Source organism: Populus alba, chromosome 1 (genome assembly GCF_005239225.2).
Source record: "Populus alba chromosome 1, ASM523922v2, whole genome shotgun sequence".
NCBI lineage: Eukaryota > Viridiplantae > Streptophyta > Magnoliopsida > Malpighiales > Salicaceae > Populus > Populus alba.
Window position 1 is genome coordinate 15,841,580 of NC_133284.1, and position 15,758 is coordinate 15,857,337.

At 30.3% G+C, this 15,758-nt stretch overlaps 1 protein-coding gene across 1 annotated transcript; it reads left to right on the top strand.

The window, feature by feature from the left end:
• Positions 1 to 13,044: 13,044 nt before the first annotated feature.
• Positions 13,045 to 15,542, top strand: LOC118034824 (growth-regulating factor 1). The gene is made up of 4 exons (XM_035040247.2): positions 13,045 to 13,732; positions 13,832 to 14,303; positions 14,404 to 14,759; positions 14,876 to 15,542. Exons 1-4 carry the CDS (start codon positions 13,546 to 13,548, stop codon positions 14,881 to 14,883), a joined length of 1,023 nt encoding a protein of 340 aa, XP_034896138.1. The 5' UTR covers positions 13,045 to 13,545; the 3' UTR covers positions 14,884 to 15,542.
• Positions 15,543 to 15,758: the final 216 nt, after the last annotated feature.

Here is a 15,758-nt window from a genome sequence, read left to right on the forward strand (position 1 = left end):
TATATCTATAAATTGTTTAATAAAACGTAGCCTGGTTTGGACGCACCTCCATGAAATTGGTTTAGTTTATCCATTAATAGGTGTGATCGTTATTGGGCTGGGTATTGTTGTATGATACCAGCCTTTGTTTGGGACCAGTAGGGCTCAATCAGGCCTCTATGCTTGTAATTTTGGGCTCAGTCTTCTTTTTTTAGAACCGCTCCTCCTTGTTGATAACATAAAAATAAAAATAAAATAATATTGGGCGGAAACTAGCCAAGATGGGATTTCTTTAACAATTCATGAGGATTGGAGGGCCAAATTAAACTAACTTATGCTTTATAATCCAAGGTCTATTGGAAAATTAAAGAAAACAAAACATACATGTACTAAAAGGAAATGCTGTTTTCCTTTAAAAATGGTATAATTATAAATTTTGCCAATTTGTTTTTTTACTGCAGGGGTGGCAAAATTGTAATTTTCAAGTTTTTTTTTAGGAAAAACAATTTTCTTATGTTTTTTTTCTTTATACTTGGTATTTTTATCATTTTACACTTGGTTTATTTATTATCATTTTTTTTTCTTATCTTTTTTTTGTAATATTTTTTCTAGTTTTTTCTTTTTTTTACACTTTTTTTTTTTTACACTTTAAATATTTATCACTTTACACTTGGCCTCTTTATATTATTTTTTCTTTATTATTATCTTTATTCTTTTATAATTTGTTAGGCTTTTAAGATTTCATTATTCTAATTGGCTCGATATAGTAGTCCTAGGGTAATTTTGTTGATAATGAAGGTTAATAGACTTTGTTATAATTCAAAATCTCCACAGATCAAGAACACTATAGCTATTGAGAGACTCTTAAAATACTTAATTTCTATTCATCTAAGTTATTTATCAAAAGACTATTATAATCTTTTATACAAAAAAAACTAAGAAACTCTATTAATACTGAATAAGAAAACTATTCCATTTAAATAGGAAAATAAAAAAAGCATAATAATACTGAATATAAATATAAAAGGAGAAAAAAGAATTCTTAGACTAAAAAAATAAAAAATAACAATAATTAAGTGAAATATTTATTTTCTAAAAATAACCTTCATCAATCTCCATTTGTTGGAAGAAATTTGTTCTCGAGTTCGAATTATTTATGATATAGAACCTATTCAATTGAAACTATAAAAACGACTAACAAAACCTTCTTTAAGTAGAACCTTCTCAGTTGGAAACTTAATGATTTTTTTGTGTGAATCACCCTATTATGGGTTCCCAATATTTTTATATAGGTCGTTTTATTATTGATCCCTAACCTTTTATGTTGATTACCTCATCATAAGTTCCACCACCATGATTTTCAATAACAGCTAACAACTAATCATTGGTAATCATTGGTATCTAATACCAATTATCATGAACAAAAAACAAATGATAATAGAGTTTATTACAAATCAAAACTTTCAAAATTTCTCTAATTTTTTACAATTCAAAAGTCTTGATAGCACTCAATATATCAATTTTAATTTTTAGGACATGAAATCAAATAAAGAAATGATAAATGATAAAGCTACTTCCAATAAAATTTAAATGATATAGAAGATATAAAAGACTTGATAGTTTCAATTTCAAAGATAAAGGCACTGTTTAAGAGTGAGTTTGAATATGTTTTTAATTAAAATTTGATTTTTTTTTTCATTTTAAGTTAGTTTATTTTAGTGTTTTTGTATAATTTTGATGTGTTAATTTTAAAAAATAAAAAATATATTATTTGAATTTTTCTAATAAAAAATATTTTAAAAAACAACCAACATCCTATTACCCTTAAAAGTTTATCACTTTTACGTGGAGTATGCTCGGATTTGGCATTACAAAACTAGGTACTAAAAACAATGATGACGGAGAGCAAAAATACTAATCTCACGCATGAACCAGAGAAGGTAAAAGGGTGTCTGCATTGAGGGCCTCCTGAGTTCGAGTCCTCATGTGCACGGCTGTTATCCCCGCGGTGCTTTACATGTCTACTGGGTTTGTAGAGTGTTCAGTGGACCGTGAGATTAGTTGTTGTGCGCTCAAGCTGGCCCGGACACCCATATAAATAAATAAATAAATAAATAAATAAAAAAAGTGTCTCCAGCACCATCTGTTAAACAAGGTTGCAAAGGCTAGGATTAATGTCATAATCAGCAGCAATGGAAAACTCACTTTTTTCTCGTCTGTTTTCATCCATTAACAGCTGAAGAGATAAATGATCAAGCTAGGCACTACCAATTCTTTTTATCCCATGCATATAATTTTCTTACATTTGTCTGATATGGATGACGACGGTCGATTAAAGAATGTAATTCGGGTCGATTAATGCAGCCGACGAGTCATTCGTTGATGTCATCTATTTTGACACAACGTCCTCAATTAACAGGTACGACATGCCATTTGCTGCATTTTCTGGAGTTAATCATGATCATAAGCACACAGTGTTCCTTGGATGTGACTTACTTTCAAAGGAAGACAGACATTTTACATCTGGTTTGGTGCCATGATTGCAACGTATGTCAGTTCATGCTTCAAAAGCAATTATTACTATTCAAGACGCAGTTAAAGGAGAGTTTCCGAATTCTCATCATTGTCATTTTCTTTGGCATTTTATGAAAAAAATCCTCGAGAAACTTGGAGCGTTCGCACAATACAAAGCAATAAAGAAGATGTTGAAGAGAGTCGCGTATGAAACTATGAATTCATAGAAAATTTTGAATTTGAAGAGACATGGAGCAAGATGGTTAAGGATTATAATCTTTGAATCAATTACAGGAAGCACACAGTATTGAAAATCATTAAGTTGGGTTTGAGGAATTGTAGAATCAATTCAATCTTTAAACTAATATATTTTTTTAAATTAAAATCTTTTAAATTTTAAATTTATATAGATTTATATTATTTTATATTTAATTTTTATCAAATAAATAAAAATAATAAGATTTAAACTCATAATTACTTAATCATAATAATTTTTATATCAAATAATTAATTTAATTTAATATTTTATATTATTAGGTGTTTTCTCCAAATATAATTTATATTAATAATATAATGCAATCCTGTGTTATGAAAGATAGATGGATCAATATTAACATTCAAGTGATAATATTCTTAGGATATATTAGTTTTTGCGTTTTAAAAACGCTTTTAAAAAATTTGAAAATTTTAATTTTTTTTTTGCTTTAAATTAATATTTTTGATTTTTTTAAATTATTTTAATGCGCTGATGTTAAAAATAATTTTTTAAAATAAAAAAAAATATTATTTTAAAATATTTTAAAATAAAAAATATTTTAAAAATAATCACAATTATATTTATAAGCACGCTAGCTATTAGAGTGAAAGATGGCACTCAAAAGGAAGTGGGAGTTTTACAACAATAATGAGCTTGTTATTAATTAGATGTTCATACCGTTTATTTGAGTTCAAAGGAATCATTTGCAGACATATTGTCAAACAGAATGTGAAAGAAATTCCATCTCATTGCATTTTAATTTTATGCAGCTGAATCTAAGTAGATAAAGGAATCAAACAACAAAAATGACAAGACTTTATAAAAGAGTCTTAACATAAAAGAAATTCCATCTCATTGCATTCTAATAGTTATTTTATTACTAAATATTTATATTTGTAGCATTGTATCCCATGAAAGAGAATTACAATCGTCAAAAACCAACCTTCACTAGAAAAAAATAATTAAAATCTCTAATTAGATAGGAGAAATACAAATAAAATTTGAAATTAAGGCTTAAGAATATAAAATTAAATGAGGAAATAATAAAACTAAAAGAAAATAATATCTTTTAAGCTTATTATAGATATGGACATGTTGAATCTTTTAAAAAAACTTGGTATCGATTCAACATAGTTGGATAAAAAAATATTATTATTTTTATAAAATATATCGATTTCATATATATATATATATATATATATATATATATGCATGTATGTATGTATGTATGTATATTAACTTAAAGTTGTCCATATAATATAAAAACATATCTCTTAAGCTTTTCACACAATCCAAATATAATAATTGCATATTCAATTCATCAAAACCTTTTATATCATAAAGTGAGATACCATACTTCATGCTTTCACTTCCAAACAATTTTTTTAGACGTTGGATCAGGAAGACCATCAAGCACAGACATAGTTATGTGGATAATCATAGAGTGAGGATACCATACTTCATGCTTTCACTTTCAAAACTTTTGCATAAGATTCTATTAAAAAATACGAGTTTTTGATTAAATATATATTGATGAAGAAGCAAAAAACATGTTGTGGCATAGCTAAAGCTTAAAAATGAATGCCTAGAAGCTGAAATAATGCACTCATTGATACACAAACAATTTACATGTATAGGCTAAACAACATGCATCCACGTTAGCAGATGCTCTCAGTCTCACTTTCTCAAAATATTTGTCTACCTCTTCATTTTTTTCATAAGCTCTATATAGTTTTAGATATATTTTGTATCTTTGTAGCTTAGCTTATTTATCGCCTGTTTTGCCAGACTTTTCAGATTCATCACATTTCTGCGCCTCCGCTATTCTTCTTCCTTGTACATCTTTTTCTTATCTTTCAGACGGTCTACATCGATAACAAAAAGTTATGGAGATTTGTTATAAGTTAAAATAATTAAATACCAAGAATATTATAATTATGAGAAAATTTTTAAAATTTTTAATTTTATTCATTCATTTTTCACTTATAAAAAGACTATTACAACTATTTAATTATATATAAAAAATTAAAAAAAAAAGTGATTAACATTTAATTAGGAAAAATAAAATAGAAAAATTATTCTCTTCAAATATGAAAACCAGAAAAGAATAATGATATAGAATAAATAAAATTTCTAAATTGAAAATAAAAAATAAAAATAACTTGGGAAAAATATTTATGTTCCTAAAACATTTCTTGCATTAGTCTCCATCAAAAAAACTTATCTTCAAGTTTAGATCTCATCATAAATCATCCTCCACCACAAACATGTTTTTAAGTATGAGTTATCTTATCATGGATCTCACCATCAAGATTTTTAATAACATCATACAACAACTAGTCACTAAAATTATTGAGGTATGATACACATCCTTTATGACTCCAATCATGATGATTTGGTAGCACATAACAAAATTAAAACCACTCAGAATCGTTGTGTTCTAATTATAAACTAATATTGTTAGAAGCAAATGATAATTGGGTGTTACTACCAATAACACCATAACTATAAAAACACTTTCAAAATACTTAATTTTATTAATTCATATCACGCTTCTCAAAATGCTATTTCAACTCTTTATATATGGAAAACCCTAGTAATATTGAATAAGAAAAATAAAATAAAAACAAAAATAAATAAAATTCCTCAACTGAAAAAGAAGAAATAAAAAATAACTAAGAAAAATATTTATTGTTTAAAAAAAACTCATGTATAAAAGTTAAAAAAAAAAATTCTCAAATTATATAAAAAAAACTGAGAGGCATTAGTGATGTATTGTGAAGCAAGACTCATTGCATAGTGAATTGCTATGGTGTAATGTATTTTTCCCTCTTTAGTACAAGTAAAAAAAGAGCAAAACAAGGGGTAAAATAGTCTTTTTACGAGGTTCAATTTGCATTATCAAGTTAAATTAGGATAAATAGATATCTTTATATTTTTGTTACATAGTGGAATTACTAATTTACTTTTAAAATTAATAAAAAAATCTAACTTGGGACAAGGATTTTTTTTTTTACTTTTCATCTTTTTATTTTTGCACATGGTTAGTTAACTACCCTTGAAACTTTATTTTCTTTAACTTTCATCCAAAGGTGTTTTTATCATTTTAATATGGTTTATATATATATATATATATATATATATATATATATATATATATAATTGTCAAATAGACTCAAAGGAAATTGGGTGTTTTAACATATATAAAATATATTTTTTTTAAAAAAATGTGGTTGGCACATGAAAAGCTTGTGTTAGTGATTGAGAGGAGCCCTCTTCTTTTGGACAGCGCATGTGGGCTTCTCCAGCAGTCAAACACTATTGTTTCCTTAATGGTTTTAGGAGCAACACTTTGAGATCTTATTGGTGTCAATGGCAACACATGTGTCGGTAATGGATTGACAGTATGCTTTTAGTGAACTTATTTTCTTCTCATGCCTCTTTTTTTTCTTGGTAAAATACAAAAGTTTCTTTTTATTTACCCTTATATATATATAATTTATTCTTATTCTTTTGATATCTATTTATTTTGTTTCTTTATTTTCTTCCCTTATCATTTGATTTCATTTAATTTTTATATCAAATTTGATCCTCAATTTTTTAATTGCTATTTATTTCTTTTTTATTCTTTTCCTAATTTAATTTTGTTTTCAATTTTATTTCTCAACATTTTATTTCAATTTATTTTTATGTCAAATTTGATCATCTTTCTTTTTTATTACTATTTGTTTTATTGTAAATTCTTTTTTATTGTTTTTTTTCCTTCAATTTGATCCTTTATTATTTTGTGTTTGAGAATTTTAATCATTATTTTTTAGGAATTTTCTTTTATAGGGTAAGTCCCGGCTTTATAAACTCGGTCATATGTTTCAAATATTAACATAAGTTGACTTCAATTTTTTTTAGGTTCTTTACTAAATTTGATATTTTCCTCATTTCATCATTCAACCTTTAATTTACTAGGAATTGCTATTCACCTTGTTTTTTTTGTTTTTTTATGGGGTTATCTTAATTTTATACCCATAGTGGTAAGGTCAATGGGTTAAACAAACGCAAATATAAAGAGTCTAGTTAAGCATATTATAAGTTTCTTTTGAACTATTACCTTTAGTTTTACTTTTTTTTTTTTTTTTTACCTAATTTCACTTTACTTTTTCAATAAACAACATATCTTTGCTAACAAGAACTTTCTTTGTTTTTAGATCATACAACCTGTATCCATTTAACTTAGAGCCATAGCCAAGAAAGATGCATATAACACTAGTTTCTTCCAACCTATGCCTTTTCTCCATTTAATAAGAGCATAACATATGCAACTAATATAACTAAACACTTTTAGATAATTTACTGAAGGCCTCTTTACACTCCTAACTTCGAATAATGTTTGATTGTTTAAGGTTTTTATTGGACATCTATTAATTAAATAAATTATTATATTTATAGTTTTAGTCCAAAAACTTATTAGAAAACCCTTCTCAAATAACATAGATTTAGCCATTTCCATCACTATTTTAGTTTTCCTCTCGGATACCCCATATTGTTATAGAGTATATATAACCAATTGTCAATTGTCTTTGCTCATCTTTTTCTTTATAAAACTTCTCAAACTCATATGACATATACTTTTTTTCATGATCAATTTTCATATATTTTATCTTACAACCACTTTGCTTTTCAACAAGTACTTTAAACTTCTTAAATATAGCAAAAACCTCACATTTGTGCTTAAAAAAATACATCCAAGTCTTTCTACTATAATCATCAATAAAGAGGATGAGATACATATTCAATGATTTTGAAAGAGTTTGCATAAAACCACACACATATGTATGCACCAACTTAAGCTTTTTTTAGCTCTCCATGTTACTCATTTCGGAAAAGATTGTCGATGATGTTTTCCAAGTGCATAACCTTCACAAACACTCATTCTCTTCAATAAACAAAAGTCCCTTCACCATATTTTTCTGCTAAAGTAACTTAAAATTAGTGGAGTTAAAATGATCAAGTCATCTATACCAAAACTATGAGTCATCTTCTCTTTTCATGTTCATTGCCACACTATTTATATTCTTTATATTGGGGGGATGATACATATTCACCATCTTAACTTGTGCTAGTTCTTGTCTTGACATACCTTTATCATAAATGGTGCATTAATCATCTTTAAAATATAGTACATATATATATATACATATATATATACATATATATATACTTAATAAGTTCTCTAACACTTAATTGATTCTGATTAGCTTATGGAACATGCAAAACTTCACGTATCACTTATTTTCCCTTTTTTATTTGAATTTCAATTCCTCAAATGATTTTTTTTTTTTATCAAATCACTATTTTCAATCTTCACTCAAGACTTGATATTAGTGTCTAGATGACTAAAAAGGCTTTTATATGCTTTCATGTGATAATTGAGCATGTTGTCAATAAGTTAATGATATTTTTTTATGTTTTAATACACTTTGACAAGCATAAATCAAACTTCTTTCATGTCCCTTCTCTTCTAAATAACTTGCTTACTACTTCCCTTTCATATTTCAATCTTTTGACATATGACCAAATTATTTACAATTGAAACACTGAGTTCTTTCTTTTTGCCAACACACTGTAGCAACATGTGTTGGCTTGCCATAATGAAAACAACTTTGTGGAGAATTGTTTTTTATTAGTTTACTATCAAAGCTTTCTCTATTTGCAAAATTAAATCAATCTCTCCCCTGAAACTTTCACTTACAGTTTTTCCTCTATTCTGCTAGTTTATCTACCTCCTTTACATGGCATAAATTTTTTTTTCCCATCATTTAAAGACCTATTCTCTTGATTTTTATTGTCGTGGGTAATCTTAGATTGAAATGAACTCTTGTTGGTTAAATTTGCAAGTGCACGAATCGTAACAAGTAATAAAGTGATGAGTAGAGTATCGTCCCACGAGGATTTGTAAAAATTACTACTAATTACCAAAGTCTTTTAAATTATGATCTATTTGAGGAATCAAATGAGATAATTTATGAAACAAAAATTAATGATTAAAAACAAACAATCAATTGATTAAATATTAATTAATTCAATTGTACTGGTTCTAGGTTTTTTGACTTACCGTAACTATGCCTATATGAACTTTCTCGATTAAATTAATTACTCCTAATGTTGATAATCAGGTTTTTCTAATGTAAATATTAATCTCTCTCGAGCATTAATAAATTATTTCGATAAATAAATTTCATATACTCTACGAAAGTTCTGAACTTGTTGAAATTTATTAAGTACAGTAAAACCTGTAACAATTACAAAAGTTCTTAGGATATCTCTATCCTATAAATTTCTTAAGATATTTCGAACAATAGCTAAAACAATTATCAATTCTCAGTTTCAAATTGAATTCTAAATCATGCAAATGTTGGCCAAACACACACAAGCATTACACATATAATGAAATACTCAACATCTTAATATAATAATTCAATCGAAGAAATTGTTCACATATTCATAATAAGGTTACATCAAAAATCCCAGAATAAAAGTCTACTCCATAGTTAAATTAAAGAGAAAAAAAACTTGATACATTGAACATCACTCAAAAGTAGAGAATTTCTGTGGAATAGCTAGGTGTCCTCCCGGTCTTCAATATTTTTGCCTCTGTTCTTTTTGCTCTTGTTGGTGCTGCCTCCTCTGTTTTTCTTTGCTATGTTATAGGGTTTGTACGTGTCTCCACTCCTCCGTTTTGCAGACCCCCTTTCTCTTCTTTTTATATTGTGGCTTTTCTACCCCCTGTAGTAATGAGGAAAGTTTCCTTTTCTGCATTGAATTCATTCCTACCCAGACATTGTGAGCCAGATTTGAGGTAGGAAACGTGTGAATTCAAAGATCTCTATATCTGGAGAAATTTTAGAGAATCAAATTTTATTTCCAACAACACTGATCTTGTAATTTTTGGACCTCTGGGCGTTGAGATAAGGGTCATAAAACGAAATAGTCTTTGTAGTGCAGGAATTTCAGGCTGGTTCAATCCTTGTTTTTCAACTCGTTTTTTGGGCTTCAAAACAACAAAACTGAGTTATATGCCCTTCATATGTTTTGTAGACCTTCATCTCAGCTATTTGAAAATGATGAAGAACATCTAAAACTAAGTTGTATAGCTTCTTTTGCAGCATATAATGAATCACTGTTCAGTTTTAATGCCAGGCTCTGCCTGTTCAGTAACCTAGTATCTAAAAACACATTAATTTCCCACGAGATCAATAGTTCAAAAAGAGATTCAAAATTCTAATTATCTTGTGCAACATATCCAAAATATTTAAAAATCAAGCATGAATAGTAAAAATTATACATGTTAAAAATCCCCTTATCAACTCTTAACATATTTTTTAAACCATTGTATCAGTCTTTTATCAGATGACTTCAAGGTACCTATCAATCCTTAAATGGTTAACTTAGACAAATCCTTAGTTTCTTCAACAACAACAAGAACATCAAGGTTTTTTTTCTTTTTTCTCATTTGAACTTTATCTATGATTTTTCTATCATGAACTTCATCAGATTTCTCAATTGATTTATAAGTTCTATCAACCTCATACAAAATTCTTTAACTGATTCATTAATCTCATTCAGTTTCAATTTTAAATTCTGAAATTCTTTTCTAAAACCTTGCAGTTTCACAACCCTTACCTTAATTCACATCTCCTTCACATTCCTGTTTTAGAATCTTTCATGCTTGTTACTTGAATGGCTCACATGACTTTTGGAAAGATAGGATCAGCTACCCCTCTCCGAATTAATCTAAGAGCTCCATCATTTCTACCCCTTCTACCCTTTAAAACTCTAACTTGTGCTATGGCTCAGTTTTCCATTGATTCAAACTCCTCAAATTCAGTCTATATTACCTCTCACAAATCAAGTGAAATCAGCAAAGTCTTTATCTTTATGCTTTTAAATTCATAATTTTCTCTTACAGAAGGCTGGACAGTACTACTCTAGTTTAAGTTCTTTGCCTTGGCCATCTCTTGTAAATCAGTTTATTTTACTTGATTTCACCTCCAAACTAATCTTTCTTCGATGTAAGCTCTGATACCATTACTTGATACTACTACTGTTGACTAAATTATTAGCTTGTATGTGCTTAAAACAACATCAAAATGCAGGTTTTAATGATTAAAACAAGTCTGCAATTTTCTGCTAGATAGCATGAATAACGGGAGATAAAACACTGTAACTTTTTTCTTTTCCTTTTATTTTTCCATGCATACCTCCAGAACATTGAAACACACACACACACACACACACAAAGAACTAACACATCTCAACCTTACATTTATTCATCTTAATCACCTTTTAATCTAACTATAATTAATTATTATTTTTCCTAACACAGGTTAACTAACTAAAATCAAGGTTAAATATATAAATGTAAGTACCTTTACTAGTTAAAGCATATTAACATGAACACTTTCCCTGTGTTTTCTCTTCTCATTCCGTTAAAGGGATGAAACAATAAAGATCTCAATATCAGAATTTATTACTAGCAATGAGAGATCTACCTAACTAGCTTCTAAAAAACACAAATGCCATATCATTAATTTGATGAAGTAAATGACGCGCCTATGCAAAACTAAGTGAGAATTAAAGCTTTGATTTCAATTCCATCCCACCGTCCACTCTTAGCCAAACTCTCTTGAACAAGATCAATTAGTGTAAGATAAAATATAGTTCTCGGATAAACGTTAAAAATGCGGCAATTATAGCATCACGAGGCAACCCCATTTTTTTAGTTTTCAATAAGCAACTCCATTTACGTCGTTATATTGAGCATCTGATCTGCTGATAAAGCAGAGGGATCAAATGAACAAGACTACGATGGGAAAAAAAAATAAAATACCAAAAGAGCCCAAAACATAATAATTGATAAAGAATTGTGGGTGTTGGGATAGAAGAGAGGTCTTATGTGTAGCATGTAGCTTGACTGCCATGTTGAGAACTTTATCATGAGAACTCATCTTAAGAAAGAAATAGTGTTACTCGATTTTTAATTATTGATTTAGATGGTGAGTCTACTCGTATTATAATTTGGGTTCTAACCCACTAAAAACCAGTATTAAGAATATGTTTGTTTCTGCGTTTAAATTTTTTTTTTTTTTTAATTTTAAATTAATATATTTTTAGTGTTTTCAAATTATTTTAATATATTGATATTAAAAATAATTTTTAAAAAATAAAAAAATATTATTAATATATATTATAATATAAAAAATTATTTAAAAAATAACCACAATTATATTACCAGAGAGGAGACAGGATGGTTAAGGAGGAACCAAACTATAAGTGGGACATTTCAAATGACAGTACAGTAATAATAGTTTTTGTCTTTTTGGTAGAATAGAATAGAGGTGTTTGTTTGACTGTGCTGTGAGATTGAAGAAAGAATGCTGCTGTTTGCAGGTATGTAACATAATAAGTAAGGCCTGGCTCCCAGTCAAAAGATCCCAGGTGAGCACTACACCTGTATCTGCGAGACTGCAAATTACTTCCAGGCAACCCTACAAGAAATGTGCTTCTCAGTGAAGGAAGACGGAGTAGCTAATATGGAAAGAGATGTGTTAAAAGAAAAACTAATTCAGGAAAACTTGGGTAAACGAATGAAAAGCTGAGTTGTTGAGGAAAAATAAAGGAGGACATGCATGTGTTTGGGGCAGAGAAACAGTACTGTACAGAAGAGTAAACTGTCCCCACCTCGGCTCCTCCTCCTCCTCCTCCTCAGTGCACTTCCCTGCCACCTGCCGCCAATCACTTCCACCTATGGAAGAGAAAAAAGGGCCCTTCGCTTTCTGCTAAACAAGTTCAGACCTCCCTCTAACCAACAGTTTCTCTCTTGCAATATTATGGCACCTTCACTCCCCCACCCACCGCCCCTGCTGTTTTGCAACCCAAATAATTACATTCATTTAGTTTACGAAACTACTTACACTTCTAAACTTCAATTTATATTCATGATCTAAACCAATCGATGGCTTTGCTAGTTAACTGAGTTGCAAATACTGGTGAACTTTAATTGGGACAAATGCTGTGGGGCTGAATAGTGCATAAACATGTAATTAATGAACAAAAACAATTTAACAGCACAATCACATGATCGTATGTAACCACACATGCTTTCTCCAAGGTTTCTTGTGAAAAAAACGAAATGGAAAAACTCACCAACATAGTGGTCTGTACAATAACTAAAGTCTGGCCTTCAAATCTCTCATATGTATCAGGATGTGTATATATGACACAAGCGTTATGCCTTCTCCTAAACACGATGGAAAGGATTGCTAAATGCACTCCTACAGATAAAAGACGCGGCACTCATTTCCATGTCTCCACAATGTGGAGAAAGCAAAACCAAAGATGCTTACAAGGCTAACCCTAAAGCTCGATATTTAATTGTTTTCAGATTTTAGTACTTTTTTGTACATTTTTTTATGGATGTATGCAACGATGTCAGGGACAAGAACAGCAGTAGCAGCAGAAGCAACAGAGGTGCAGTCGTAATAAGAGCAGGCTCACTCAGTGCTAGAGGGAGAGAGGAGGTGGCAGCAGTATCATGTATCACAGCCATTAGTTTCTCTATTCATTCACAGAAGAAGATTCTGCAAGCAATTGACTGAGAAAATACCCTTAAAAACTATCAGCCCAACTAGAACCAAAAAAAAAAAAAAAAAAACCCTCCTTTTGTCTCTTAAATCTCTCTATAATTTACAACTTGCGAATCCTTTTAATTGGTTCTTTTGGGCATCTTTTTTCACTCAAATATGTTGAATACAACAATTTCCAGAAATAGGTTTCCTTTCACTGCAACTCAATGGCAAGAGCTTGAACACCAAGCTCTCATTTACAAATACATGGTCTCTGGTGTTCCTGTCCCGCCAGAACTCCTCTATTCTGTCAAAAGAAGCTTGGGATCTTCTTTGGCATCAAGACTCTTCCCTCACCAACCTAGTGAGTTGATCTGTACCTATTGCTTTCAATGTTTTTTTTTTTTTTTTTTTTAAAAAAGCAAGTGTTCAGAAAGAAAGTTGGGACTGTGTGTTTCTGCAGTTGGGTGGGGTTGTTTTCAGGCGGGTTTTGGCAGAAAAGCAGACCCAGAGCCAGGAAGGTGCAGAAGAACTGATGGAAAAAAATGGAGGTGCTCAAAGGAAGCATACCCAGACTCAAAATATTGTGAGAGGCACATGCACAGAGGCAGAAGCCGTTCAAGAAAGCCTGTGGAACTTACTTCAAGTACTACTACAACAGCAACAACAATTCCTTTAACATCAATCAACAGAAACCTCTCTAACCCCACTATTTCACCCTCCAGCTCCTCTTATTCTTTCTCTCACCCTTCATCTGCAGAATCTGAAGTTTATGCCCATCAAAACCCTTCGCATGGAACCTTCCTTAACCCCTTCCTTTATCCTCATTCTTCAACTTCTGGACCTCCTGATTCTGGTTTTTCACCTCTAAATAGCACCCCTCACAACCTGTTATTGGAGTCTGGATCTTCTCCTCAAGTTGACAAAGAGCACAGGTGTGTGTAAGTTCAGGAAACAAATCTAATGCATATTTTGATTTCTTTGTTTCATGATGGCTTAAGTTTTTTTTTTTTTTTTGGTTGCATGAATTATAAGGTATTATCATGGAATGAGGGAGGATGTGGATGAGAGAGCTTTCTTTCCAGATGGTTTAGGAAGTGCAAGAGGCGTTCAAGATTCATATAACCAATTGACAATGAGTTCCTACAAAGGTTACACACTGTCACAGTTTCAAACCTTTGCTGATACTTCTAAAGAAGAGCAGCAACAACCAGGGCAGCACTGCTTTGTTTTAGGCACTGATATTATCAAGTCATCAGCAACAAGGTCAATCAAGTTGGAGAAAGAAACTGAAACCCTGAAGCCATTGCACCATTTCTTTGATGAGTGGGAACCAAAGGACGCAGACTCTTGGCTTGATCTTGCATCCAGTTCAAGACCTCACACTTCTGGTAATAATAATATCATCTCAATAATATAGCAAACGAATTTAATTTGTGTTACTCTAGCTTCTTGTACCTTATTATTATTATTTGTCATCGTATAACAGGATACTTATGTTTTGCAGATGATTGAAGTCTCAATAATGGATCTTTGTAATATGACGAAATCAGTACTTGTTCGTGGGTCATCAATGCCTTTCTTGCCTCAAATGATGAAATTGTGCCCGGGGAAGGGTTTTTTTTGTTCGCTCTGAAGGTGTGGGATTAATAATGTAGGGCCACCAGAGGATTCCTGTCTTTTGCTTCCTTTGATCGTTATTTTGCTCTTTCCCTTGAAAGAAACATGTTTGGGATTTTTAGACTTGCTTGTTTGACTGGAAGCATGTTCAATATACATGTGCTTTTGGCTCCACAACTGCAGAATTAGAAACTAGCAGATACGTTTTACTCTTTTGGCATCTGCATGCTCCTTCTGGCCTTGTCCATTCATATTTGGGGTCCCATCAACCAATATGTTCAGGAAAATGAGTTGTCCATTCCCTACTACCAACAGTACTGACTTGTTTAATCTTAAATCTGGGAGAAAAAAATCTTTTAATCTGTGTTTATCAAAGAGGACAAACAATTTGAACTTGATTAATTCTTGGATTCGTTATATTAAAATTTATCCATCGTCCACAGGAATGAAAATTATTGTCTCTTTTGTTCTCTTTGAATTGAACAAGGAGTCCAAGCTATCTCTCTCAACTATGATTGAAAACCATTCCTCCAATATGACACCTTTGTACTTCGTATGCCTCTTAAATGTCTGATGATTGATTGACGGAAATTAGCTCCACCTGGAGAAGCTTACATTCTCCTATCTGCTATGCAAAATTGGAGCAGAATTCCTCTAATTAACACCGTCCGCCCTCAATAAGTTTATGGTTTTCAATAACAAATACTTGCTATTAAAAGCTTTGTTACATAAGCAAGAAGAAAGCAATAGTAGCAGCTAACGATGAACAT